This window comes from Pan paniscus, chromosome 6 (assembly GCF_029289425.2).
Source record: "Pan paniscus chromosome 6, NHGRI_mPanPan1-v2.0_pri, whole genome shotgun sequence".
NCBI classification, from domain to species: domain Eukaryota; kingdom Metazoa; phylum Chordata; class Mammalia; order Primates; family Hominidae; genus Pan; species Pan paniscus.
The window spans coordinates 117,098,366-117,124,785 of record NC_073255.2 but is presented as its reverse complement, the minus strand read 5'-3'; the positions used below and the strand labels follow the sequence as shown (position 1 = coordinate 117,124,785).

The 26,420-nt window shown below is 49.1% G+C and overlaps 1 protein-coding gene across 1 annotated transcript in view; it reads right to left on the bottom strand.

Annotated features, from left to right (window-relative positions):
• The window catches only part of LOC100974764 (myosin-16), a 62,308-nt gene extending 44,182 nt beyond the window's left edge, over positions 1–18,126 (bottom strand). The window contains exons 1-14 of the mRNA XM_063605975.1: positions 17,812–18,126; positions 16,544–16,571; positions 15,487–15,583; positions 14,376–14,468; positions 12,681–12,744; positions 11,745–11,843; positions 9,896–9,999; positions 8,133–8,271; positions 7,180–7,448; positions 5,213–5,383; positions 3,913–4,092; positions 2,086–2,212; positions 1,238–1,296; positions 355–442 (exon numbers count right to left, since the gene is read on the bottom strand). Of these exons, the coding sequence (XP_063462045.1) occupies positions 355–442; positions 1,238–1,296; positions 2,086–2,212; positions 3,913–4,092; positions 5,213–5,383; positions 7,180–7,448; positions 8,133–8,271; positions 9,896–9,999; positions 11,745–11,843; positions 12,681–12,744; positions 14,376–14,468; positions 15,487–15,583; positions 16,544–16,571; positions 17,812–18,058 (1,765 nt within the window). The 5' untranslated portion in view covers positions 18,059–18,126. The remainder of the gene's footprint in view (positions 1–354; positions 443–1,237; positions 1,297–2,085; positions 2,213–3,912; positions 4,093–5,212; positions 5,384–7,179; positions 7,449–8,132; positions 8,272–9,895; positions 10,000–11,744; positions 11,844–12,680; positions 12,745–14,375; positions 14,469–15,486; positions 15,584–16,543; positions 16,572–17,811) is intronic.
• Positions 18,127–26,420: the final 8,294 nt, after the last annotated feature.

Below are 26,420 nucleotides of genomic sequence, written 5' to 3'. Positions count from 1 at the left end.
AGAGTCCCTCCTCTGGGGTGGGACAGGCCAGTCCTGGCCACTCAAGGAGGCTGAACTGAGCATCTGTGCCATCATCCCCAGTCTTCTCCTGTCACTGTCCCAGAGGCCCCAGGTCCCCCACCATTTGGCCAATGCCCAAAAGCTCCCAAGTTTGATTTCTGCCTGGCTGGGCACCATTCTGCTTTATAAAGCAGCTAGAATATGATTCTTGGGTGACCCATTGTTGAGGTTTCTCTCAGAGCCTTGTTTTGCCCCCATCAGCCTTGGTGATGAAAGGTGGACTTAATTTGGAATGAACACTAACTTCACAGAACCTCAGGACTTCCAGCAGGGAGCTGTGACCCCACAACATACCCGATTGCTTAAACTCATTGGGGATAATACAGCGGACAAAATGGGGTGCGGTGCTATGGAGGGTGGTCATCAGCTTGTTCAGCTGCTCCTGGGGTTGGAGGACAAAGAACAAGTGAGTGAAACTTTGCATTGATGTTGCAGGACACCCGCATGCAGGAGAGGTATTTGTTTAAGGTTTATTCACTTAAAACTGAATTAAAACTCAGCCACATGTGGTTAGCGGCTACCGTATTGGGCAGTGCAGAAGAGAACGTTTCATCATGGCAGAAAGTGCCATTGGGCAGCACTGCTCTCAAGGTCCAATGACTTGCTCAAGGGGCTGTGGTTTGCAAGAAGTGGGGCCCCTCCAGATTCAGAGCTGGTTCGTTGTAGAATCTCAGTACTAGGAGGAACCATAGGGTCTGTGTGGGCAAAGCCCTGTCCACTGTTAACTTCCCTAATGGATGCTCCCTCCTCCTCTGCTTGGATATCTCCAATGAGGTGACCCACTCTGCCTTGGGACAGCCTGATTCTTGAAAAGTGTTGACATCTTCCTTTGTGCAACATCTCCTTGTAGACTGCACTTTGGAAGGTAATGCCCAAACTTCATGGAAGTTGTGGCCAGCCCAAGACCTGCCAGCCAACTCTAGGACACAAGCTCTTGGGCATTGCTATCTCGCGTGATCACGCTGCACAAATCCCTTTACTCTCCAGGTTTAAATCCAAAAATGGGTCTCTTCTGCCCAATGATCCTGTGATTCTGTGGCCTCTTCAGAAGGAAACAGACCCCTCCAGGTAAAGAGGCGATCATAGACAGAAAAATGAAATCGTCCTGCCCCTGGCCATGAAGCAGCAGCCAGACTACCCAACATTGAAAGGGAGGGTTGGGGGCACCCCTGCTCACCCTGTAGAAATTGGAGACTGTCATGAAGGAGGAGCCTCTCTTCTGCTTCTTGCTTCCGGCTGAGGAAGGGACAAGCACGTTTCACATCAGTACCCAGTATGGAGAAAGGCAGCCCCATTAAGCACTCTGCAGCAAAGCACACACATTCTTTGGATTTAAAAAGGCTTATCTTAGGGCTGGATAAGGGGGACCCTCACGTGAGGAAAATGAGATCTACCGGGGAGTGATCAAACGGGCTGGCTACAGCGTAATTGTCAAAAGAGTTGCTGTGCTCCTTGGGAGGGTGCAGTCTTTTGTGATTTCTGATGCAAGGTGACAAACTGCTCCCATTTTCTGGGGAGGAAGAAGCACCCATAGACCATGGGAGAAGGTGCACTTTGGTGGTGAGACCAGGGAGACTGGTGTTTCTGGCCCCACTAATTGGCAACCCTATGGGGCAGCATCCACCAGAGCATTCCTCTATGAGCCACATGACCTCTATTGGAAGAGAGACAGGACTGAGCTTGGCATTTGCTTCTGACAAGAGAGAGGGAAACAGAAAAGAAACACAGAACATCTGGGTGTCAACTTTTCCAAAGCAGTATCCATCCGCCTAGAGGCAAGATGTGCCCAGCAATCAGTTCAGTCATTGGAAGCTCCCATGTTGCCTCTGCTTGCCTCTTTTGCAGTATCATCCATGGCCTATCTCAAGCCACTTTTCATTCATTCATTCATCCATCGGTTCACTCACTTACTCACTCACTTATTCCACAAGAGTTGAATCAAAGAGTTTTGGTTTCTTCTTTCCATTTTGGCCACTAAAGGGCATCAGCACAGGGATACTGGACACAACAAGGGGTCAGCCCTACCTGGAGCCTCCTCTTCTTTGAAGAGAAGGGCCAGGATTGCCACACTCGATTTCTGGAACAAGCCCACCACTGTTTCATTCAGGGGGTCTTTGTTCTTCTCCAGCCAGCCTGTGATGTTATATCCCACCTGGAGAGGGCAAACACCAGTGGGTAACTTTGAGGTTCAGCCTCTCCCTTTCAGGTGCCACAGCTAGAGCCCCTCCTACAGCTCTCTCCTGTTCTCAGCCCCCAGGACCAACTTTCACCCCCACGTCCTGGGGCTCCAGTTCTTGTCCTCATGACTCTCCTGGTGTCCTGGGATGCCCCTGAAGCCCCATCTGAGTTGGAGGCTCCATCATCTGCCTTCTTGGGCATTTGCAGTTTGCCCATCTAGGATACGCCAACTCTGAGCTTTGCACATAAACCCAGACTCCCCTGCTACTCTCTCCTGGGCTGTGTGACCTTCTCTTGCACAGCTTACTCTGCTGGCCACACTGACCCTCCCTGACCCTTGGGTCTTCTTCTGCCCAGTGGTTTGCTGTCTGTAACTGACCGTGGCTGTAGAATCCCGAGCTACGTGAAGAAATCTCTTTGCTGGGAAGCATGCAGCCCCTCTTGAAACACTGTAGGGTCTCTCCTTGCTAGGGGAGCATGCACACTGTCTTACATCACTGTAGGGTCATTGGCTGATGGAAAGGGGGCTCCATCCATCCAGCACTGGGGGCTCCATATATCCAGGTATTTGGACATCCACTAATTTCTGCTTCCCATCTTGCCACATGGTCCCCATGGCAAGGGTAAGGAGGAAGGAGTCTTTCAGGTCCCTCCACTGAGCACAGAGAAGTGAGGTAAGTAGAGGAGATGCCAGAACTTCTGGGTTTGCCATCTCCTGTGCAGCACAAAGACATTTGTCATCTCTGCCTTATTTTAGGGCCTTCTTGGAAATGCACAGGTGCCACTTGACTTTGAATATTCCATTGCTATAAATAAGGAACTCTTCTCAGTTCAGTGTGGGAAGAGGGGATGGAGAGCTGCAATTTGGTCCCAAGCCTGCTGTTTGCTCCAAGTATCGGCCACATCCATTTTACAAGCAATTGGCATTATGGTTACGGTTGATGGTATCATAAAGCCTTGGCCCTGATGCCCAATGCCATCATGACTTTCCTGACAGCTCTGTCTTAAGGCTGCTGTTTCATGGCAGTCAAACCCACAGAGGCTCAGCAACCTCCATTGGTAACAGGAGCATTGGCACTTACAGCGATAATAAAATCCCAAGGAAACAAAATGCATTCTTATAAGCTGGCAGGATGAACGTCACCTCCCCTATTAATTATGCAAATGCAACCTGAGTCCTGGCTGCACTTAATTTCCCCACTTCCCAAGGACTAAGTTTGTCATGAGTGAAAAAGCCACTTTATATATGTCACCTTGTTGGTTTGGTGGCTATGAGCTGTCAGAGAGCCAGGTTATCAGTTGGGAGTAATTAATGGGCTCGTGGAATTTTTGTTGTTTGTTCTTTTTTGTTCTTTTTGCAAATGTTGTCATTTCTGGCCAAGACTGAAGTTCAGCTGTCAAACCAAGGGCCCAGACAGGTCTGATGGGCCTGGGCAGGGTGTGGCCTGGACAGGTCTGATGGCTGTTCCCTAATGGATATCTCCCTTGGAGAAGTGATGACGAAGTGTGAGCGGAGCTCACTTCAATTGGCTGATTACCCTGTTATACCATGGTTGTGCACTAGTGGAAGCGGGACGTCTCTGGAGGGGTGTGTCAGCATGTACCTACAACAGCGGCAGTGATGGCAGCCAGCTGGGACCTGAAACACAGAGGGACCCTGAGGCCAGTACTCACGGTGCCTGCGTAGTGAACGAGCTCGAAGTGGACCTCGGGCCCCTTGCTCTTGCCCCCCTTGGGCTTCAGGAAGTTGCTGGACTTGCCCAGGTGGTTGTCGTACAGGGCTGCCTTGAACGTGGCATCGGTGGCTTTGGGGAAGACACACTGTTCCTCCAAGATGGAGAAGATGCCCATGGGCTGGGAAGGAAGAGAACAGGGTGATGTTAGAGGAGGTGGCAGGACCCAAAAGAGGACAAACTGGTACTGAGCCCAAGGCCAGTGTAGAGATGCACCAGACACCCACGTGGGCATCCAGGAAGCAGGACTCTGTGCAGTGACATCTGGGAACAGTGCCTGGTGCTCCATGACCTTGTCATCAAACACCACGGCCATTAAGACTTGAAAGAGGCTGAAATCATCGAGTCCAACAGAAGGGAAGACTGAGATCTGAAGGGGCCAGATAGCTCCCCAAATGCTAATCCCACCTAAACAGTGGCCCCTGGCAAGCTTGGCCTTCTGAAAAATGGGGAAGTCAATGCCACCTGTGCTCTCTGCTTTTTTTTTTTTAATTTAATTTATTTATTTTGAGACAGAGTCTCGCTCTGTCGCCCAGACTGGAGTGCAGTGGCACAATCTTGGCTCACTGCAACCTCCGCCTTCCATGTTCAAGTGATTCTCCTCCCTCAGCCTCCTGAGTAGCTGGGATTACAGGTGCCCGCCACCACACCTGGCTAATTTTTGTATTAGAGATGAGGTTTCACCATGTTGGCCAGGCTGGTCTCAAAACTCCTGACCTCAGGTGATCCACCCACCTCAGCCTCCCAAATTGCTGGGATTACAGGTGTGAACCACCATGCCTGGCCACAACACACATTCTTGAAGGGGACCATTTGCTAAAACCTTCCATGTGGATGTGGTTATAGGTAAAACTATTATATTGCCTGGGTCAGAGCCTGACTCTGCCACTCACAGGTTGTGGAACCTTGGACAAGGAAGTTCCCTTCTCTGTGCCTCAATGTTCCCATCTCTGTGCCTCAATGTTCCCATCTGTGAAATGGGTGTAATAAAAGTATCCCCTCCCCCACATGCAGTAGGTTGTGATGATCCAGTGAATGGTGGCATGCAATAGCCCAACAAACAGTAGTCATTGCAGTCACTTCAGTACCCATTTTGCAGATAGGGAGCTAGAGGTCATACCAAGGAAGGTCATTGGTGGTGTCACTGACTCCCCTGAAGCCAAGTGCCACCTCCCTGCATGCGCCAGTGACATCCCTTGGCCCTGGCCTCTCTCCAATCCCTCCTTTGAGAAGCAAGTCACCTTTTCCAGCAGGTCGATGCAGGCCTGAAGGTCGAGGCCAAAGTCGATGAAGACCCACTCGATGCCTTCCCTCTTGTACTCCTCCTGCTCCAGCACGAACATGTGGTGGTTGAAGAACTGCTGCAGCTTCTCGTTGGTGAAGTTGATGCATAGCTGCTCAAAGCTGTTGAACTGTGGCGGCAGGAGGGCAGAAAGAGGGGCGTCAGCACAGGCACAGAGAGCCTCTCCCAGGATTGAATGAAGCGACCACAAGCAAAGCAAAACTTTGCAGAGGGCCCACTAGTGTCAGGCACTGCCCTAAGTGCCTAACACTGGCCATTCAGCACCCTATGAGAAGTAGCTCTCTGTTCCCTCCCCTACAGAGGCAGAGGCACAAAGTGGTTTAACACATGCCTCGGGCCACACAGTATGATGTTCAGACCCAAAGTCCAGGCAACCAGACTTCAGCCCTGTATGGTAAACAGGAATATACATATATATATACACATACATACATATATATATAATATATATGATATATACACATACATACATATATATAATATATATAATATATACATACAATATATGTGTATATATGTATATATAATATATATGTATATATGTATAATATACACACACACACACACACATATATATATATACACACACACATATATATTAAAGAGATGAGGTCTCCAGCCTGGTCATCATGGTAAAACCCCATCTCTACTAAAAATACAAAATTAGCCAAGCGTGGTGGCGCACGCCTGTAATCCCAGCTACTTGGGAGGCTGAGGCAGGAGAATCACTTGAACCCTGGAGGCGGAGGTTGCAGTGGGCTGAGATGGCACCATTGTACTCCAGCCTGGGGAAAAAGTGTGAAACTTTGTCTCAAAAAAAATAAATAAACAAAAATAAAAAAAGATGAGGTCTCACCTTGTTGCCCAGGCTAGTCTCAAACTCCTGGGCTCAAGTGATCCCCCCACCTTTGCCTCCCAAAGTGCTGGGATTACAGGCATAAGCCACTGCATGTGGCCCCAGCCTGAACAGAAATCATTGAAGAAATAACCATTTTCTTTCCAGGGATGGAAATCACTCGAAATGCTCTATGGATCTGACCCCCGTATGCCTGAGGGCAGTTTGTCTCTTTCTCTGTAATTTTTCTCCTCCTCATCTGTAAGATGAAGGAGTTTAAGGGGTGATATGGTTTGGCTGTATGTCCCCACCCAAATCTCATCTCCAATTGTAATCCCCACATTGGATCATAGGGTCAGATTTCCTTCATGCTGTTCTCATGATAGCAAGGGAGTTCACAGGAGATCTGATGGTTTAAAAGTATTTGGCACCTCCCCCCTTGCTCTCTTTCTCCTGCCACCATGTAAGATGTGCCCGCTTCCCCTTTGCCTTTCGCCATGATCGTAAGTTTCCTGAGGCCTCCCCAGCCATGCAGAATTGTCAGTCAATTAAGCCTCTTTTCTTTATAAATTACCCAGTCTCAGGTAGTTTTTTTATAGCAGTTTGAAAATGGACTAATACAAGGGGTTTACAAGCTTTTTTTTTTTTTTAGTGGTGAGCTGATTGATCAGCTCTTCTTAAAACCAAACCCGATTTATAGTGTTTGCCAATGTCCATGGTGTAAATATTCAAGCCATGGCTAATTTCAAGCTATCAACATGATGTCAACTGGCTCACAAAATTCCTGAAAATTTCACAATCAGCTCTTGTTAGCCAGTACAGGCTGGCTTCAGCACACCACTCATCCCATCCTTAAAGTTCACACCATTCTTTATGACTTGGCACCATACAAATGAAGCTGGAAATTTCTGGAGTCCAAAAGTCAGAGATCCAGTGGCAAACCGAGATTGGTCTGCCCCAGGTCCAAGGTGAGAAACAAGAGAACTTTATAACTTATATAAGCAAAAAAGTAGCTTATATAAGGAGGACAGCCACCCCAAAGCAAAAACCAAATGCAAGGCCAGGCACACCTCAAAGATCTCAAAGCCAGCGATGTCCAGCACTCCAATGAAGAACTGCCTCTGCATCTTGGTGTCCAAGGTCTTGTTAATCCTGGCCACCAACCACTTGAACATCTTGTCATAGACAGCCTTGCCCAGAGCCCCAATGGAGTTTTGGCACTGTTCCATGTTCTGGCCTTTTTGCACAAACTCATTGCCGACTTTGACCCGGGGCCTGGTAATGCCCTTCTGCAGTTCACCAGAGTTGAGACCCATGAGATGGGCGACTTTGTCAGCCACTGAGTAGAGACAGAAAAGGCAGGTGAGTGCAAGGAAGATGTTGCCATGCCTGGGAGAAACCTAGCAACATCTATTGTGGTTCACGGAGGGGGTGAAAGGGAGGGTGGAGGAGATCCCATTTTGCCAATGAGAAAACAAAGATGTGGTAGTTTCTACACTTGTTCAAGGTCAGGTGGCAGCTGGGCACAGTGGCTCATGCCTGCGATTCCAGCACTTTGGGAGGTTAAGGTGGGAGGATCACTTGAGGCCAGGAGTTTGAGACCAGCCTGGGCAACATAGCAAGACCCCGTTTCTACAAAAAATTAAAAAATTAGCCAGGCGTGGTGGCGTGCACTGTAGTCCCAGCTACTGAGAAGGTTTGAGGCAGGAGGATCATTTGAGCCTACAAGGTTGAGGCTGCAGTGAGCCATGATTGCGTGACTGCACCACTGTGCTCCCACCTAGGCAACAAACCAAGACCCTGTCTCAAAAAATAAATACAAATGAAAACAACAACGACAACAAAAAACCAAAATCATGTCTTGACTCAATTGTGCCTTTCTGAAAATATCAGTGTCTGAACATGCATGGTTTGCAGCCACATAGACCTGGCATGTCCCTGAAATGGTCACAAAGCCCTGGAAAGCAGGGAACTCCCTGCACTGGCCACCTTGTCCCCGAGCAGCCCAAGCCCCAGCACCCACCCTCAGTGGTGTCCACTTCAGCTTGCTCGTCTCTGGGCTTCTGCTTGAACTTCATGTTCCCAAAGTGCATGATACCTCCCGTCAGCTTATACACGGCCATCTTCTCCTCGGCGCTGAAGCCCAGTACGTCAAAGGCTTCCTGCAAAGCAACAGAGACAAAGTCATGTGACTCCTGGCCTCTCATTCCACATAGTGGAGGCCATGGGACTGCCACACTGGGGCCATGCCGAAGGGCCACTGCGGCAGGGCATGGACGCTGGAGTTGGACACCCCCTGAACAGGGAGAGTTCTGTTTTCCTCCAAGGGGCCCAGATCAGATGTTCTGCAATATAGTCATTTCATTTATTTACAGTAACCTCTCTGGCTTCTGTTTCGTCATCTGCAAAATGATGATGATAAGGATAGATCAGAATGATGTGACAATGTTTAGTCCAGTGCTTGGCACATAGTAAGTGCTCAAGAAAGGGAGGTATTAGTATTGTTATTTTATTATTTTTTGAGATGGGGTCTTACTTTTTTGCCCAGGGTAGAGTGCAGTGGCACGCTCATGGCTCACTGCAATCTAGAACTCCTGGGCTCAAGTGATCCTCCAACTTTAGCCTCCCAAGTACCTGGGATAACAGGTGCGTGCCACCACACCTGGCTAATTTTGTTTAATTAATTAATTTATTTATAGATGGAGTCCTCCCTCTGTCGCCCAGGCTGGAATGCAGTGGCACAATCTCCGCTCACTGCAACCTCCACCTCTTGGGTTCAAGTGATTCTCCTTCCTCAGCCTCCCAAGTAGCTGAGATTACAGGCATGCATCACCATGCCTGGCTAATTTTTTGTATTTTTAGTACAGACGGGGTTTCACCATGTTGGTCAGGCTGGTCTTGAACTCCTGACCTCAAGTGATCCCCCTGCCTTGGCCTCCCAAAGTGCTGGGATTACAGCTGTGGGCTACCATGCCTGGCCAGTTATTTTATTTTATTTTTTGAGATAGGGTCTTACTTTGTTGCCCAGGCTAGAGTGTGGTGGCATGATCATGGCTGATTGTAGCCTAGAACTCCTGGGCTCAAGTGATCCTCCCACTTTAGCCTTCTGAGTAGCTGGTTATCATAACAGGTGCGTGCCATCACACCCAGCTAATTTTTAAATTTAAATTTTTTTTTTTTTTTTTTTTTTTTTTTTGCAGAGACGGGATCTTAGTATGTTGCCTAGGCTGGTCTCAAACTCCTGGACTCAAGCAATTCTCCTGCCTCAGCCTTCCAAAGCACTGGGATTACAGGTGTAAGCTACTGTGCCTGGCACTATTATTATTGTTAAGGCTTCATGCCAGGTACTAGGTGAGGGGAAGGCAAAGATAAATCAGGAATCGATTCTGTTGTCCAAGAGGAGAGAGAACCTAGTACACAAATAATCCTAACAGAAGTTGTGAGTGCTTAGTGTCATAAGAGGAGCCAGAGAGTGTGTTGGGGACTGGGAGAATGACAGAGTCACTTCTAGCTGGGCTGGGGAGGAGGAAAAGTTGCATGGGGTTGATGGCCCCTGAAGTCCCCATGGAATTCTAGTTCGACTCTGCAAAGAGAAACTTGGCTTGCTAAAATGGGCTTGGAATAAAATGCTGATCGCAACCCCAGAAATCTCCAGGGAAGATCTGGGCAGCTGTCTGGCAGCTCTAAGTGGGCTCCTGTCCCCACTGCCACCCCAGTTCTAGTGGCCGTGCATGCAGAGTCCCAAGGCTTCTTCCCGTCCTGTGCCAGCTCTGCCCGCCCACTCACATCTGTGATCTGCAGCTCCTCCTTGTCATCCATGTTGTCCACAGTGGTGACGCCTTGGCTCACCCAGTGGTATTCCTTAGGGTTGGGGACCAGCAGCAAACTCTCTGCCAAGAATAGCAAAGCAGGTTAACCCTTGGTGACATGTGGTTTTCTTCTCTGCCATCTCTAACCTCTCCTCCCTCCCTTCCTTCTTTCCTTCCTTCCTCTTTCTCTCTCTCTCTTTCTTTCAACAGGGTCTGGCTCTGTCACCCAGGCTGGAGTACGGTGGCACAATCATAGCTCACTGCAGCCTTGAACTCCTGGGCTTAAGTGATCTGCCTGCCTCAGCCTCCTGAGTAGCTGAGACCACAGGCACCACCACACCTGGCTAATTTTTGTTACTTATTTATTTTAAAAAAATTTTTTGAGATGGAGTCTTGCTCTGTCACCCAGGCTGGAGTGTGGTGGCGCAATCTCGGCCCACTGCAACCTCTGCCTCCTGGGTTCAAGCGATTCTCGCACCTCAGCCTCCTAAGTAGCTGGGATTACAGGTGCCCACCACCACACCTAGCTAATTTTTGTATTTTCAGTAGAGATGGGGTTTCGCCATGTTGGCCAGGCTGGTTTCGAACTCCTGACTTCAAATGATCTGCCTGCCTCGGCCTCCCAAAGTACTGGGATTACATGTGTGAGCCATTGCGCCCAGCCATTTTTTTAGTTTTTGTAGAGACAGGGTCTTGCTAAGTTGCCCAGGCTGGTCTCAAACTCCTGGGCTCAAGCGATCCTCCTGCCTTTGCCTCCCAAAGTGCTGGGATTACAGATATGAGCCACTGCACCTGGCTGGAAATTGCATTTTTATGTGAAGTCTCCCAATTTCAAAATGTTGTTAATTTAAAAGTATACTTTGTCCAAACAAATAAAGCCCACCTGTGGGTGGGGAATGGTACTCAATGCCCTTATTTCTGGCTGGGTTAGGAGGTGTGTGTGTAAGACTGAGTCTTCATCCCTCCTCCCACTTTATGTCTGGGCAGGTCTGCCGTGGACAGTTGAGCATGTTGGTGCCTGCACAAAGGCATCCAGTTGAGTGGGTGAGTGTACTCCACTTTCTGAGCTGTGTGCCTGGTGTGGGCTGTGTCTGCCAAGAGGAGAGGCTGCTGGGACTGTGCATGCAAGCGCTGGCAGAGCTGATCATGGTCTTGGGCTGACCCCTGTGCTGGTGCCCGAGTATCAGACTCAGAGGCAGCAGGTGGCAGACATAAAGGGTTTAAAGCCTCACATCCCAGTTTTATATCCCAGATTTTGCAGGTACTCAAAGCTTCATCTGTGAAATGGGCCCACAGTGGTCCTCATCTGGCTACTATGAGGATGAGATGTGCAAATAGAACTTTGAGAAAGTTCCCTGTAACACATTCACATGAATTTTCTTTTCTTTTCTTTTTTTTTTCTTCAGACAGAGTCTTGTTCTGTTGCCCAGGCTGCAGTGCAATGGAGTGATCTCGGCTCACTGCAACCTCCACCTCCCAGGTTCAACTGATTCTCCTGTGTCAGCCTCCCGAGTAGCTGGGATTACAGGCACCTGCCATCATGCCTGGCTAATTTTTTTGTATTTTGGAGAGACGGGGTTTCACCATGTTGGCCAGGCTGGTCCTGAACTCCTGACCTCAGGTGATCCACCTGCCTCTGCCTCCCAAAGTCCTGGGGTTACAGGCGTGAGCCACCGCACCCAGCCCGATTCACATCACTTTAAACTGAAGACATTATCACAGAACCCTAGGAGTGACATGAGACTCCTTGCACATGGGAAATCTTTGCTTATGGAAAAGAAGAAAAGCAAGGTCAGGGGCAGGTGGATAGACATAAAGGTCTTTACCAACAAGTTCAGGCTTCTTGTTTGAGAGAATCTGGTAGAAGATGTGGTAGCTTCTCTCGGCTGCTTGCTGTGAGATGACACGAGATTTCTCTAAGAGATCTGAAAAAGAAGTGAAGATCCTGGTGAGTACACAGCTGTTTCCCTGGAGTTCAGGGCTCCATACAAAGCAGGAATCTCCTCTCCATAAAGCCCAGAACAGTCACCAGTGGTGAGCCCCACGCTTCGCTCTTCCCAGACACGCAGCCTCCGGGGACCTGACTGCCACGGGGGGAGTCCTGGGAACGGGGCCAGCCTCCTGGGCACCAACAGGCTGCAATCAGAAGGACCTCCCACTTGGCTTGATGCTCCTCTGTTGCTGTTTCGAAATTCCTTTATTATTATTATTATTTTTAGAGACAGGGTCTTGCTGCGTTACCCAGGCTGGAGTGCAGTGGTGTGATTATTTATTTATTCATTTATTTTTATTTATTTATTTTTTTTTGAGATCGAGTCTTGCTCTGTTGCCCAGGCTGGAATGCAATGGAGTGATCTCGGCTCACTGCAACCTCTGCCTCCCAGGTTCAAAGCAGGAATCCCCTCTCCATAAAGCCCAGAGACTGTTCGCTGCAGCCTCTAACTCCTGGGCTCAAGTGATCCTCTTGCCTTAGCCTCCTGAGTAGCTGGGACTACAGGCATGTACCACCATGCCAGGCTAATTTTTCACATTTTTTGTAGAGATGGGATCTTATTATGTTGCCCAGGCTGGTCTTGAACTCCTAGGCTCAAGCGACCCTCCCGCCTCGGCCTCCCAAAGTGCTAGAATTACAGGCATAAGCCACCTCGCCTGGCCTGAAATTCTTAATATTTTTTAAGAAGAGCCCCTCATTTTCATGTTGCACCAGGCCTCACAGATTATGTAGCTGCCCAGACAAACCCTCCAAGGAGGGCCTGACTTACAGCTCTCGATGTCGGCTCCAGCCAGTTTCCCTGTGGTTCCAAAGTGGATTCGGATGAACTTGCCCTGAGCAGGGAAGAGAGGGGAGGGATCAGGAGGGAGGTCGTCCACAGCTTTAGACCAGTAAGTGGCCCAGAGTTGGCCAAGGGTTGCTGATCGGGGCCTGCGGGGATGTAACCGAGCTCTATTGGAGTATCGGATTTCCCACGAAGATAGACAGAGAAACACACGGACAGGTCTCAGAGCTAAATCTAGGGTCTGTGGTTTGGGGCATTTGTAGGGGAGAGAAGTCCCAGCAGGAGGGCTGCTACCCTTTGGAATTCTGCATAGAGACCAGGTACCATGGGAATTTGGAGCACCTCCCATGCCTCTTTATCGGGAGCCTTCCATGTCTTTCCTCTCTCTGGCTTGCATGGTACAGCCATCAATAAATTCTTCCGGAAACAGGACTCTCTATCTCTCTCTACCTCGGCTGCTCCTGGGCCCGTCTGTACTCACCTCTGTTCCTCCCCTCACCCCCCGGCCAGCCCTGTTTTCCCAGGCTCTGTGCAAGCTCACGGGGCTCTGCCAATGGGAAGCCCGAGACCCGGGAGTGAGGGAGACGAGGCCAGGGCATTGCTCCTCTCAAGTTGGCGTCTCAGGTGGTGCTGGGTGCCTCTGTGACTACAGCTCCCGCCAGACAGCTGCACTGGTTTAAGAACCCACTAGGACCCTAGGACAGCACCTCTCTTATGTCCCTCCAGCCGGGAAGGAGGTTGCAGCTTCTCGCTGCTGTGAATCTGTCTCCCCAGGTGACCTCCCAGCCCCTCCACCATCACTGTTGCCAAGGTTCTGTATCAAAGCTGCTTGACTTAAATATTAATACTAAAGAGTGTTCTGTTTGCTGATTAGATGCTTTTTATCCCCCCTGAGATAGGGGGTCTTACTCTGTTGCCCAGGCTGGAGTGCAGTGGCATAATCTCGGCTCATTGCAACCTTGACTTCCTGGGCTCAGGTGATCCTCCCACCTTAGCCTCCTAAGTAGCTGGGACTACAGGCAGGCATGGCCATGCCCGGCTAATTTTTATTTTTTATAGAGATGGCGGGTGGTCTCGCTCTGTTGCCGAGGCTGGTCTCAAACTCCTGGGCTCAAGGGATCCTCCTGCCTTGGCTTCCCAAAGTGCTGGGATTACAGGAGTGTGCCACTGTGCCCAGCCTCCTTCTTTTATGCTAATGGAGATTTTCTTTTCTTTATTGAGAAATGTAACACTTGGGTACATCAAAGAAAACCAATTTCTGAGGGGGAAACAAATCAAAACAAAAAAAAGTTAACCCTGTCTGGGTCTCTGCAGAACCCAGAGAATGTTTTCGCACAATTGAAAAATTCTAGATGCTTCATAATTGATCTTTTGATACAAAATGACCTGTTAAATTTGCAATTTGTAGTTCTTGGTGTTGAGGCCAATTGGACTGGCTAGGAAGAGTCTTCAAACCTTGAGCTGAATTCCACGAGGGATTATTTGTCTTTTGAATTAGTTTTTCCTCGTTGCCAATTTGATTCTGATTGCTGTGCCTTCAACATCTCTGGGAAGGGGATGTCTTCACTTGCCCCACCCCTTTCACCTTAATTTAAACCAGCCTCAATTTCTTTACCTGGGGCGGGGTCGTGACCCCTGTCCCACCAGCCAGGGGGCCTCTCATGCGGTCCCCACACTTACGAAGCGAGAGGAGTTGTTGTTCCTGGTGGTCTTGGCGTTCCCAAAGGCCTCCAGCACGGGGTTTGCCTGGATGACTTGATCCTCCAGAGACCCCTGATGCAGAAAGAAACCCAAAGTCAGTTGACCAGTTGGCTGCTGCCTGGGAGCCCAGGGCTGAGGGACTGGGCTTGCAAATGACAGTGGCTCATGTGCTGGGAACCCAGGAGGAGAATGGCCTTGGGGTGGCCAGAAAATCAGGGCCAGAGGGGCTACATGTAGTAACCTGGGACGAGGGCCACTGCCTGAGTGTCTGTCCCTCTGTGGCTCCGTGACACTGGGAGGGGCACCTGGGGACACGGGCAGCCACTTGGACTTGATCCCTAGCTACTGTTTCCTCACTTTGCTGTTGGCAGAGAGCCCCCTGAGCAGTCTGAAACCCCTCCCTACACATCCCCCCACCCCTTTTTTGAGACGGTTTTGTTCTGTTGCCCAGGCTGGAGTGCAGTGGCACGATCTCGGCTTACTGCAGCCTCCAACTCCTGGGCTCAGGTGATCCTCCCACTTTAGCCCCCTGAGTAGCTGGGACTATAGGCACATGCCACCACTCCCAGCTAATTTTTAAAGTTTTTTGTAGAGATGGTGTCTTGCTATGTTGCCCAGGTTGGTCTTGAACTCAGGGACTCAAGCGACCCTCCCACCTCAGCCTCCCAGAGTACTGGGATTATAGGCATGAGCCACTGCGCCTGGCCGCCGTCAGCCTTTTAGAGCTGCCTTAGCTGGCTGCCCAGCTAAGGCTTTTTGTGCCCCTGGGGCAGCCAGGGCCTGCAGAGGCCAGTTAACAGGCAGCAAGCTTTCCTGTTTCTCCTCTGCCAAGAACAAGGGGCTCTGCTACCTGTCCTTCTGGAGGTAGACATGGCCTGGGGCAGCAGAACAAGTCCTCGGGGAGGAGACCTTGATCTATAGCCACCTTCTCCCTGTGTGACCCCACCCAAGTCACTTCTCTCTAAGCCTCAGTCTCTTCATCTGTAAAATGGCCCTAAGCTGTGAGCAGCTGTGAAGATTGAATGGGCACCAGTGTGTGTGTCACAGAAGCCTGAAGACGGGAAATATGGGCCCACCCGGTCGGCTCTACCTTCTTATCTGTGGTCTGTTTGCCAGTTCCTCCAATGTTGGCAAAGTACTGGATGACCTTCTTCGTGTTCTCAGTCTTACCAGCACCAGATTCTCCGCTGCAGGTGGAAAAAAAGTGGACAGGAGAAGCAGGAAGAGGGGTGGTCAGCTGCAGAGAAAAGGAGCAAGACTAGCCTGGCCAACATGGTGAGACCCCGTTTCTACTAAAAATACAAAAATTAACCGGGCACAGTGGCTCATGCCTGTAATCCTAGCACTTTGGGAGGCCAAGGTGGGCGGATCACCTGAGGTCAGGAGTTCGAGACCAGCCTGGCCAACATGGTGAAGCCCCCGTCTCTATTAAAAATACAAAAAGTAGCCAGGCATGGTGGCATGTGCCTGTAATCCCAGCTACTCAGGAGGCTGAGGCAGCAGAATCGCTTGAACCCAGGAGGTGGAGGCTGCACTCCAGCCCGGGTGGCAGAGCAAGACTCCATCTCAAAAAAAAAAAACAGCATTTTTCTTTTCTTTTCTTTTCTTTTTTTTTTTTTTTTTTTGAGAGAGGGTCTTGCTCTGTCGTCCAGGCTGGAGTGCAGTGGTGTGATCATAGCTCACTGCAGCCTCAACCTCCTGGGCTCAAGCAATCTTCCTGCCTCAGCCTCCTGAGTAGCTGGGACTACAGGTGTGCACCACCACACCTGGCTAATTTTTTGTAGAGATGGGGTCTCACTATGTTGCCCAGGCTGGTCTCAAACTCCTGGGTTCCAGCGATCCTCCTGCCTCAGCCTCCCAAAGCCCTGGGATTACAGGTGTGAGCCACCACACCTGGCCTCAAAGGTACACACTTCTGTTCGCATTTTGCCCCCTAGCTAGGACAGACAGGCAGGTGGGGAGGTCCTGGGGACAGGGAGGCCACCCCATCAGTTTAGCAGGTGTAGCCTCACCCGCCCCAAAGCCCACTCACTGCCTGCAGAGTTCCAAACAAAGTCCCGCAATTAATTCTAAGAAGGCTTAATTGTATGTGTAAGACACAGACCTAATTTTATGTGTATAGACTGAGAGATGGAAGAGACACTTACGTGATTAGCATAGACTGATTCTCACGATCTGTAGGGAAGAAAACAAGAAACAGGAAGGTGTAATTAGGAACATTTAGAAACTAGTCATTCGACAATGCCCCAGCCAGTCAGCGCTTCCCCAAATTCCACCCGGCTTAGATCGTGGCCTTGGCTACACTTGGAGGCCAAAATTCAGGATCCTGTGGGACCTGTGGCCACGTGCCCATCCCTGCAGTGTACACCCTTGCAGAAAGGATCAGGAATTTATCAGCCACTCTTTCTACCAGCCTGGAGTGGCCATAAAGCTACCCAGTCCTAAGCAACATAAAGAGAAATGAGGACAAAAATCACAGAGGGCTGGACAGCATGACTCATGCCTGTAATCCCAGCATTTGGGGAAGCTGAGGCTGGAGCCCAGGAGTTTAAGACCTGCCTAGGCAAGATGGTGAAACCCTGTCTCCACAAAACATTAAGAAATTAGCTGGGCATAGTGACGCATTGCTATAGTCTCAGCTACTCAAGAAGCTGAAGCAGGAGGATTGCTTGGGCCTAGAAGTTCTAGACTGCGGTGAGCTAAGATTGCACCACTGCACTCCAGCCTGGGCAACAAAGACCCCATCTCTTAAAAAAAAAATCATGACTGGGCGCAGTGGCTCACGCCTGTAAAGCCAGCACTTTGGGAGGCCGAGATGGGTGGATCGCCTGATGTCAGGAGTTCAGGACCAGCCTGGCCAACATGATGAAACCCCATCTCTACTAATAATACAAAAATTAGCTGGGTGTGGTGGCACATGCCTGTAATCCCAGCTACTTGGGAGGCTGAGGCAGGAGAATTGCCTGAACCTGGGAGGTGGAGGTTGCAGTGAGCTATTGCACCATTGCACTCCAGCTTGGGTGACAAGAGCGAAACTCTATCTCAAAATAAAGAAAAAAATCACATAGAGGAATCACTATAACATGTAGCAAAGATCATAGAGGTAATGGTTAAGAGTATTGAGCTCTGAGCAAGTTACTTACCTACTTACCTTGGCATCCCACGGGTTTGTGAAACTTAAATGAGATAGGGTGTGAGGTAGGGCTGGTGCCTAGCAAGTGCCCAGCACACTCACTGAGCCCTGGCACCTGGTAGCAGCAGCTGCTGCTCAAAATTTAGCAAAGAACTTCAACTGGTAGTGCAGGGTCAGGGTTAGGATCGGGTATCACAAGGTCTTAATGCGTCTGGAGCCTCAATGGCAAAGGAAGTCTTGTCTCCCGCCACCCCTGCCCCAGCAGAGCCCACCCCGACGCACCCATGAGCATGTCGTGGTAGGCGTTGTCAGAGATGGAGAAGAGGTGAGGCGGCATCTCTGTGCGCTTCTTGCCCTTGTACATGTTAGCCACACGGGCCCCGTAGATGGGCAGCCACTTGTAGGGGTTGACCGTCACGCAGAACAAGCCCGAGTAGGTCTGGTGGGAGGGAGGGAAGATGGTCAGCTGATTTTTCCTCCTGGTACCCTCTTCCCCCAGCGGAGTTCCCTTCAGGCCCCAGCTTATCATAGAGCAAGCTGTGAAGAAGGCAAGCTTTCTGCCAGGTGTGGTGGTTTATGCCTGTAATCCCAACATTTTGGGAGACCGAGGCAGGTGGATCACCTGATGTCAGGAGTTGGAGACCAGCCTGACCAACATGGTGAAACCCTGTCTCTACCAAAAGTACGAAACAATTAGCTGGGCGTGGTGGTGCACGCCTATAATCCTAGCTACTTGGAAGGCTGAGGCAGGAGAATCACTTGAACCTGGGAGGCAGAGGTTGCAGTGAGCCAAGATCGTGCCACTGTACTCCAGCCTGGGCAACAGAGTGAGACTACGTCTCAAAAACAATAAAAACAATGAAACCCAGCCTTCTGGAGGCAAAATCTTATGACTATCTGAGTCTGTATTCATTAAGCTAAATGAGGCTTCTCTTTAATATATATTTGTTTTTGTTTTCTTTTGGTTTAATTACAGACACTCCTCAACTTAGGATGGGGTCACATCTAGATAAACCCATCATATGTTGAAAATATCGTATTGGAAGTCGATTTATGATATTTTCAACATACGATGGGTTTGATCATAAATCGAGGAGTGCATTGAATGTGTATTGCTTTTGCCCCATCGTAAAGTTGGAAATCATTAACTTGAACCATTGTAAGTTGGGGTCCATCTGGATTTGAATAGGTAACACTGTCACTGTGGTAACATATATACTGCAGAAGGTCCCTCCACTTGCTCCATGCCCACCCCCACCCTCACCACAGGTAAATGCTGGGCTAGTTTCTTTTACTCCCTTCCATGGTTTTTTTTATTTATATATATTTTGTGGATGGAGACTCACTCTGTCACTCAGGCTGGAGTGCAATGGTGCCATCTGGCTTCACTGCAACCTCTGCCTCCCAGATTCAAGCGATTCTCTTGCCTCAGCCTCTTGAGTAGCTGAGACTACAGGTGCACGCCACCACGCCCGGCTAATTTTTGTATTTTTAGTAGAGATGGGGTTTCGCCATATTGGCCAGGCTGGTCACAAACTCCTGACCTCAAGGGATCCACCCACCTCAGCCTCCCAAAGTGCTGGGATCACAGGTGTGAGCCACTGCGCCCAGCCTATAGTACTGTTTTATATCTTGCTTTTGCCACTTAGTATATCTGGCTTTCCTTGAGAGTCTATTGAGAATTTCTGGGGTGATTCAAAAGCTGTGGAATCTTCACTGTGTGGATGCAGTTCCCTACTTGTGGCAGCTGGGTTTGACCACCTGTTTTTTTCTTTCTTTCTCTTTTTTTTTCTTTTCTTTCTTTTTTTTTTTTTTTAGAGACAGAGCCGTGCTCTGTCACCCAGGCTGGAGTGCAGTGGTGCCATCATAGCTCACTGCAGCCTTGAACTCCTGGGCTCAAGCGATCCTTCCACCTCAACATCCCAAGTAGCTGGGACTACGGGCATGTGCCCACTAAGCCTGGATAATTAAAAAATTGTTTTTGTAGAGACGGGAGTCTTGCCATGTTGCTCAGGCTTGTCATGAACTCCTGTCCTCAAACAATCCACCCACGTTGGCCTCCCAAAGTGCTGGGATTACAGGCATGAGCCACTGCGCCCAGCCTTGACCTACTCTTAAAAAGAGACCCCAACTTTCTTTTCACTCCAAGATTGCAATTTTGTAAGAAATCACCCTGTTTTAAAAAAAAGAACAGAAAGGCCAGGCGCAGTGGCTTACACCTGTAATCCCAGCACTTTGGGAGGCTGAGGCAGGCGGATCACAGGGTCAGGAGTTCGAGACCAGCGTGACCAACATGGTGAAACCCTGTCTCTACTAAAAATACAAAAATTAGCTGGGCGTGGTAGCGCATGTTTGTAATCCCAGCTTCTGAGGAGGCTGAGGCAGGAGAATCCCTTGAACCCGGGAAGCGGAGGTTGCAATGAGGTGAGACTGTGCCACTGCACTCCAGCCTGGGCAACAGAGCGAGACTCCATCTCAAACAAACAAACAAAAAACCCCAGAAAAACCAATTACATCATTAAATAAATTAAGAGCAGGAAGAATGAGTGAAGACAGGAAATGGCCAAATCTATGAAACTTAAATTTCTCTTCTCCTTGCTGGACAGTCACATTGACCTCTAAAGCATCCACCAAGTACTTGGTTTCAGTTCAACTTTAAACCCTTCCATTTTGAACCAAGTAAGAATAACTGCTCCCTATCCACCCCTGTCCCTGCCACCAGCTTCTCCTTAGCATAACTGGGATATGTTGAATTTTCAAAAGGAAACTTATTAAGTACAAACTGATCCACAGGAAAAAAGGCAAAGAGACGATGAAGGAAACCCAGTGGAACAGCTGAGAGTATGACACACACTGTCTCATCCTGGGACACCAGCCATGGAGTCACTCTTCCCCTCCAGCCTGTCTCAGCTGTGGGGTGGGGGCAGACAGCATCCTGGAAGCCAGTTACCTCCCTGCTGTGGTCAGGAGGAATTGAGAGAGAAGCAGCTGGGATCATGGGAGCAGCCCTTGCCAGCTAGAGTTGTTGCATTAGTGGCTCTATTGAGGCGCTTTAATGTAGGAGGGGACTCCCTGCCCTGGTCTCTCAGGCTATACTCCACAAAGCCTGCAGTCCCTTGACCCAAAGTCATGATGTGGTCACCCAGGAGGAACAAGGGCTTGCGGGCAGAGCAGCCCCAGGTAAGCCCTGGTCCTGAGCTTGACCTTTGAGCCTGTACCTTGACATTCTCAGCCCAGGCTCTAGGTTCAGCCAGGGGTAGGTGTGGCTCTTTCTAGACCTGGGGTTCAAGGATGCCCTGCTAACTTCCAGACCTAGCAAATATCTTCAAGAGATTTCAGAGACCTTCCAGCAACACCTGGGGCTATGGTACTACTGGGGCCTGAATCTAGAACCACAGTAGTAGTATTAAAGGAGGATGAATCTGGGGTCACAGAAGCCCTCTTGACTATAACCATAGACCCAGGGAAGGGGAACCCCCGGCAGCTCCTGACCTGGGAGTCAGGCTGCACCTCACCTATTCCTACCAGATAAGCCTCTTTCCTTTTAAATAAAGACATCTAGAGAGGCAAACACCAACACGTCCTTAGACAACCCATTTTGGGAGTTAAGCTGCAACACCTTCAGGAAATCATCTTTCTGTCTTAAGATTTCAAAGACACTCAGGGGACTGATTGTAACTCACTCTGGTCATCATGTCAGACAAAGTGAACCTGAATTTCTTCAAGGATGCAGTTGGTTGTCCTTCCTAAGTTGCCTCAGGCTACAATTAAGTCACATTTCCTCAATGTTTGTTGGATGGATGGGTGGATGAGTGTTTTGATTAATGATTGAATGGATGGATATTTGGATGTTTGGATGGGTGGATGAGTGGATGGATGGATGGATGTTTGGTTGATGGATGGATGGATGTTTGGATAGGTGGACGAATGTTTGGATGTTTGGACTGATGGATAGATGTTTGGACGTATATATGTATGGATCGATGTTTGGATAGGTGGATGAATAGATTGACGGATAGATGTTTGGATGGATGGATGGATGGATGGATGAATGTTTGGATGTTTGGGTTGATGGATAGATGTTTGGATGGATGGATAGATACTTGGATGGATGGATGGATGTTTGGATGGATAAATGTTTGGATGGATGAATGTTTGGATGGATGGATGTTTGGATGGATGGATGGATGAACGAATGGATAGATGGATGAATGGATGGATGGATGGATGAATGAATGGATAGATGGATGAATGGATAGATGGATGGATGGACTTCTAATAATGGCACATGAAGTCACTAGGGGAAAAATGATGTTTTGATTTGAGAGTTTGAGGAAGAGGGGAGGAACATGAGGAGGAAGATTTTCGGGTGACAGCCTCAGCAAAAGCTGCTCACGGAGATGGTGCCATTACTGAGATGCCAAAGGCTTTGGGTGGAAATTCTAACATGTCAGAAACGTGGTCCCTGTGCCTTTGTCTAAGTCATAATGTGTACTGGGAGCTGGGGAGGGTGGAGTAGCCAACCCCCTCCTCAACAAAAGAAAAGCAGAAGATCTGCAGCCACTCCTTCCTCCCCCCACTCACCCCATCCCTGGCACTCACATAGATCCTCATGTTGGTGTAGCGTTGGCGCAGATTGTCTAGGACACTGGCCTCATTCAGGAAGGTCATGTCTGCCATGTCACTGGCCTGGTAGAATTTGGGTGGGTTCATCTGCTGGATATCATCCTTCTTCACAGTGAGTGTCTGGGGGGGTCAAGACACAGCAGCACAGGCATCAGGCATGGGGCATGGGGCATCTGGCCCAGGTCACCACATACCCTCTGGAGTTCCAGGAGATGGAGTGGAGCATCCAGTGGACCCAAGTCCTGGTCCAGCCACATCCCCGTGTGTCCTGGGATGGGGAGGCACTTCTGAGGCCAATGCAGCTTCAACTGCCTCCTCTCTGAAGTTGAGATGACAGTAGCCTCCTTGGCAGGTTGCTGGGAGAATTATATGAACTTAAGTGGAATCATGTAAAAATACCTGAAAAACTATGACGTTCCCTCCCTATGTTACAGAGACCTCTGGGCTGCACTTCTCTTCCAGCCAAATCCATCCTGATAGATGATCAGAGCTTATTCTTTGATCCCATGGACACTTTGCAGAGATGTGACTCTTGGCTCTCTGCCTTGAGAGTTAGCGGTGATTTCGAAATAGCGATGAGCTTTTCCATTTCTCTCTCTCTTTTTTAAAGACTAAATGCAGTAATGAGAAGGGTGGGGGGAAGAGTGGAACAAGGATTTTGATCTGTAACTGACCATGAACAATCAATTGAGATAACTCACTACCTTCAGACCAGCCAAACTTTTCCTTTTTAAATTTTTAATTTAATTTTATTTTTTGAGACATAATCTTGCTCTGTTGCCCAGGCTGGAGTTCAGTGGTACAGTCATAGCTCACTGCAGCTTCGATCTCTTGGGCTCAAGCCATCCTCCTGCCTCAGCCTCCCGAGTAGCTGGGACTACAGGTGCACACCACCATGCCTGGCTAATTTTTAATTTTTTTTTCTAGAGACAAGGTCTTGCTATGTTGCCCATGCTGGTCTTGAACTCTTGGCCTCCAATGATCCTCCCATCTTGGCCCCCAAAAGTGTTACAGGTGTGAGCCACCACATGTAGCCACTGTTCCACTTGAAAAAAAGACATTCCCCTGCTCCCTCCAAGCCACCTTCAAGGATAAAATTGAAAGCAAGCAAGAAAAGAAGAAAAAAAAGAAACCAGCAATGAGCGTTCATCAGTAGGTGTGTTCGCGCCCGTGCCACGTGGGCAGATCTCTTCCCCATGCTGCACCCCAATTTCTTCATCTATAAATGAAAACTAGGCCGGGTGCAGTGGCTCATGCCTGTAATCCCAGAACTTTGGGAGGCCGAGGTGGGTGGATCACCTGAGGTCAGGAGTTCGAGACCAGCCTGGCCAAAATGGCGAAACCCTGTCTCTACTAAAAATACAAAAATTAGCTGGGCGTGGTAGCGCACACTTGTAACCCCAGCTACTTGGGAGGCTGAGGCAGGAGAATCACTTGAACCCAGGGGGCGGGGGTTGCAGTGAGCGGAGATCATGCCGCTGCACTCCAGCCTGGGTGATAGTGCAAGACAAAACAAAACTAAACAAAAAAACAAAAAGTAGTGTCAGCTCTTAAGAAGCTCCAGCATCTGGGATCAAAGCTGAAGACATACGATCTAGAAAACAAATCTCTTTTGGCTGCCTGCAACCTTAGATGTGAGGCCTGAATCCATACTGGGATTTCTGGGACTTTCAATAACTTATTAGTACAATGGGCAGATAATTTGAAATCTTGACAGTTCTGGAAAATCCACCCCCACTCCCCGTAATGGTTACCACGCCCTTAGTAAACCAAGCTGTTTTTTGTTTGTTTGTTTTTGTTTTTGTTTTGTTGTTTTTTCTGAGACAGAGTCTCACTCTGTCACTCATGCTGGAGTGCAGTGGCGTGATCTCAACTCACTGCAACCTCCGCCTCCTGGGTTCAAGCAATTCTTCTGCCTCAGCCTCCCAAGTAACTGGGATTACAGGCGCAGGCCACCATGCCCGACTAAGTTTTATATTTTTGGTAGAGATGGGGTTTCACCATGTTGGCCAGGCTGGTCTCAAACTCCTGACCTCAGGTGATCCACCCTCCTCGGCCTCCCAAAGTGGTGGGATTACAGGCGTGACCCACCATGCCTGGCCTCAAACTGGGTTTTATTCTGAATTCATTTCCAGGGGTTTCCAGATCTCTGGTCCTCGTCCACGTGCAGACACTTCGCTTTCAGCAGAGGAATGGAGAACCTGGCCTTTATTTTAGGAGCCAGGGAAGCCAGCGCCACAGGCTCCATCTTTTCTGTCCCAAACCCGGCTGGCCAGCACTGTCTGCTGCAGATACTCAAGGAAATTGTGTTGTCCTTAAATGTGCATCCAAACTTAGATGCACCCTGGGGCTCCACTATCATCACCCATCACTTCTCACGACACTGCAGCACTCTCCTCTCTGAAAACTGTTTCTCCTGGGAATTAAGCTTGACTTTCGTTCAAATCCATTTCCACCCAACTATATCTTTTTACCACTGCTCCTCTCGAAGACAGGCGCAGAGAAAAATACAGCTGTTGCCAGTTCTGATCACTGAGGTCTCTGGCTTCCTTTTTTTTTTTTTGAGACAAGGTTTCTGTCTGTCACCCAGGCTGGAGTGCAGCAGTGCAATCCTAGCTCACTGCAGCCTCAGCTTCCTGGGCTCAAGCGATTCTCCTGGCTCAGCCTCCTAAGTAACTGGGAGTACAGGGATGCACCACACCTGGCTAATTTTTTGTAGAAACGGGGCCTCGTTATGTTGCCCAGGCTGGTCTCAAACACCTAGCCTCAAGCGATCTGCCTGTATCGGCCTCCCAAAGTGCTGGGATTACAGGCTTGAGCTGCCGCGTCTGGCCTCTGACTTCTTTTAATCAAGAAATTAACCAGGAATGGACCTCGCAGGTGCTAATATATTTATTGCTGAACACACATTGCTCTGTTTTTTGTTTTTGTTTTGTTTTGTTTTCTTTGCTTGCTTGCTCTCAATTTTATCCTTGAAGGCGGTTTGGAGGGAGCAGAGTAATGTCTTTTTTCTTAAATGGAAAAGTGGCCGGGTGCGATGGCTCATGCCTCCCTCTTGGCAGCCCACCATGAAGAGATGGAATGGTGACATAGAAGGGGCATGGGCATATGAGCCAGATACAGTGGGTTTGAATCCAAGTTCATCATTTGCTATTTTTGCAACGTACACAGGTCACCTAAAGTGCCCTTGATCCTCAGTTTTCCTTCTCTGCAAAATAGGGTCAATAAATCCTACCACATAAGATTGCCAAAAGGATTAAACAAAGTGTCAAGTGCCTCACCAGGGGTCTGCCAAGAATACAAGAGACCCTGCCCTTACCCATTTAAAATAAACCAAATTAAAAAAATTCTAATAAAAATTGTTATTATTTTCTAAAAATAAAGATAGGGTCTCACCAAGTTGCCCAGGCCAGTCTCAAACTCCTGAGCCCAAGTAATCCTCCTGTCTTGGTCTCCCAAAGTGCTGGGATTACAGGTGTGAGCCACCACGCCTAGCCTAATAAGCCAAATTTTCTATCCATTCTCTCAAGTCATATCTCATAGTCAGACGTAGTGTGGGCCAGCAGAGAGAAGGGTGGGTTGGTAAACCAGCTGTCTGGGGGGAAGTGTCCCTGATTTACAGCATATTCCCATTTCCATGGTATAAATACTTCCATCACGGCTGATAGCAAGCTACCCAAGGTTTAACAACTGGCTGTAAAATCCCTCATTGTTTAGTGTTGGGGTCTTTGCAAACCATCACAAGCCAGGTTGGATCCCTGCAATCCATGATAAGCCAGGTTGAGTCCCTGCAAGCCATCATTAGCCAGGTTGGGTCCTTGCAACACGTTAAAAGCCATCAGAAGCCATCACATCCAGCACACCACCGCCATGCTCCAAGAGACCTGGGAACCACCATCTGTTCTTCATGCAGCTGAAGAGCTCACCCAGTGAGCCAGGGTGTTCTGTGCCCTCTCTCATGCCCCTCATGCCACTAGGGGCCATGGCACACAGTGACACTGCTCATAAGTGACATGCTCACTCTCATGCTTAGAAAATAGCTTCCACTTGAGAGCTGTTTGAGACATCAAAGATAAGTAACTCTCACGATCATCCCTTACGCACGGTACTGTCTTAGAGTCTATGAAGTGCTTTCATGTGATCTGTCTCGGAATCTCTATTGTGATATAGCTCAGAGAGGGAATGCGTCTTGCCCAGGGCCACACAGCTTGAGTGTAGGCGAGTCTGGATTTGACCCCAGCACATGGGACTCGGAGGCACCTGCT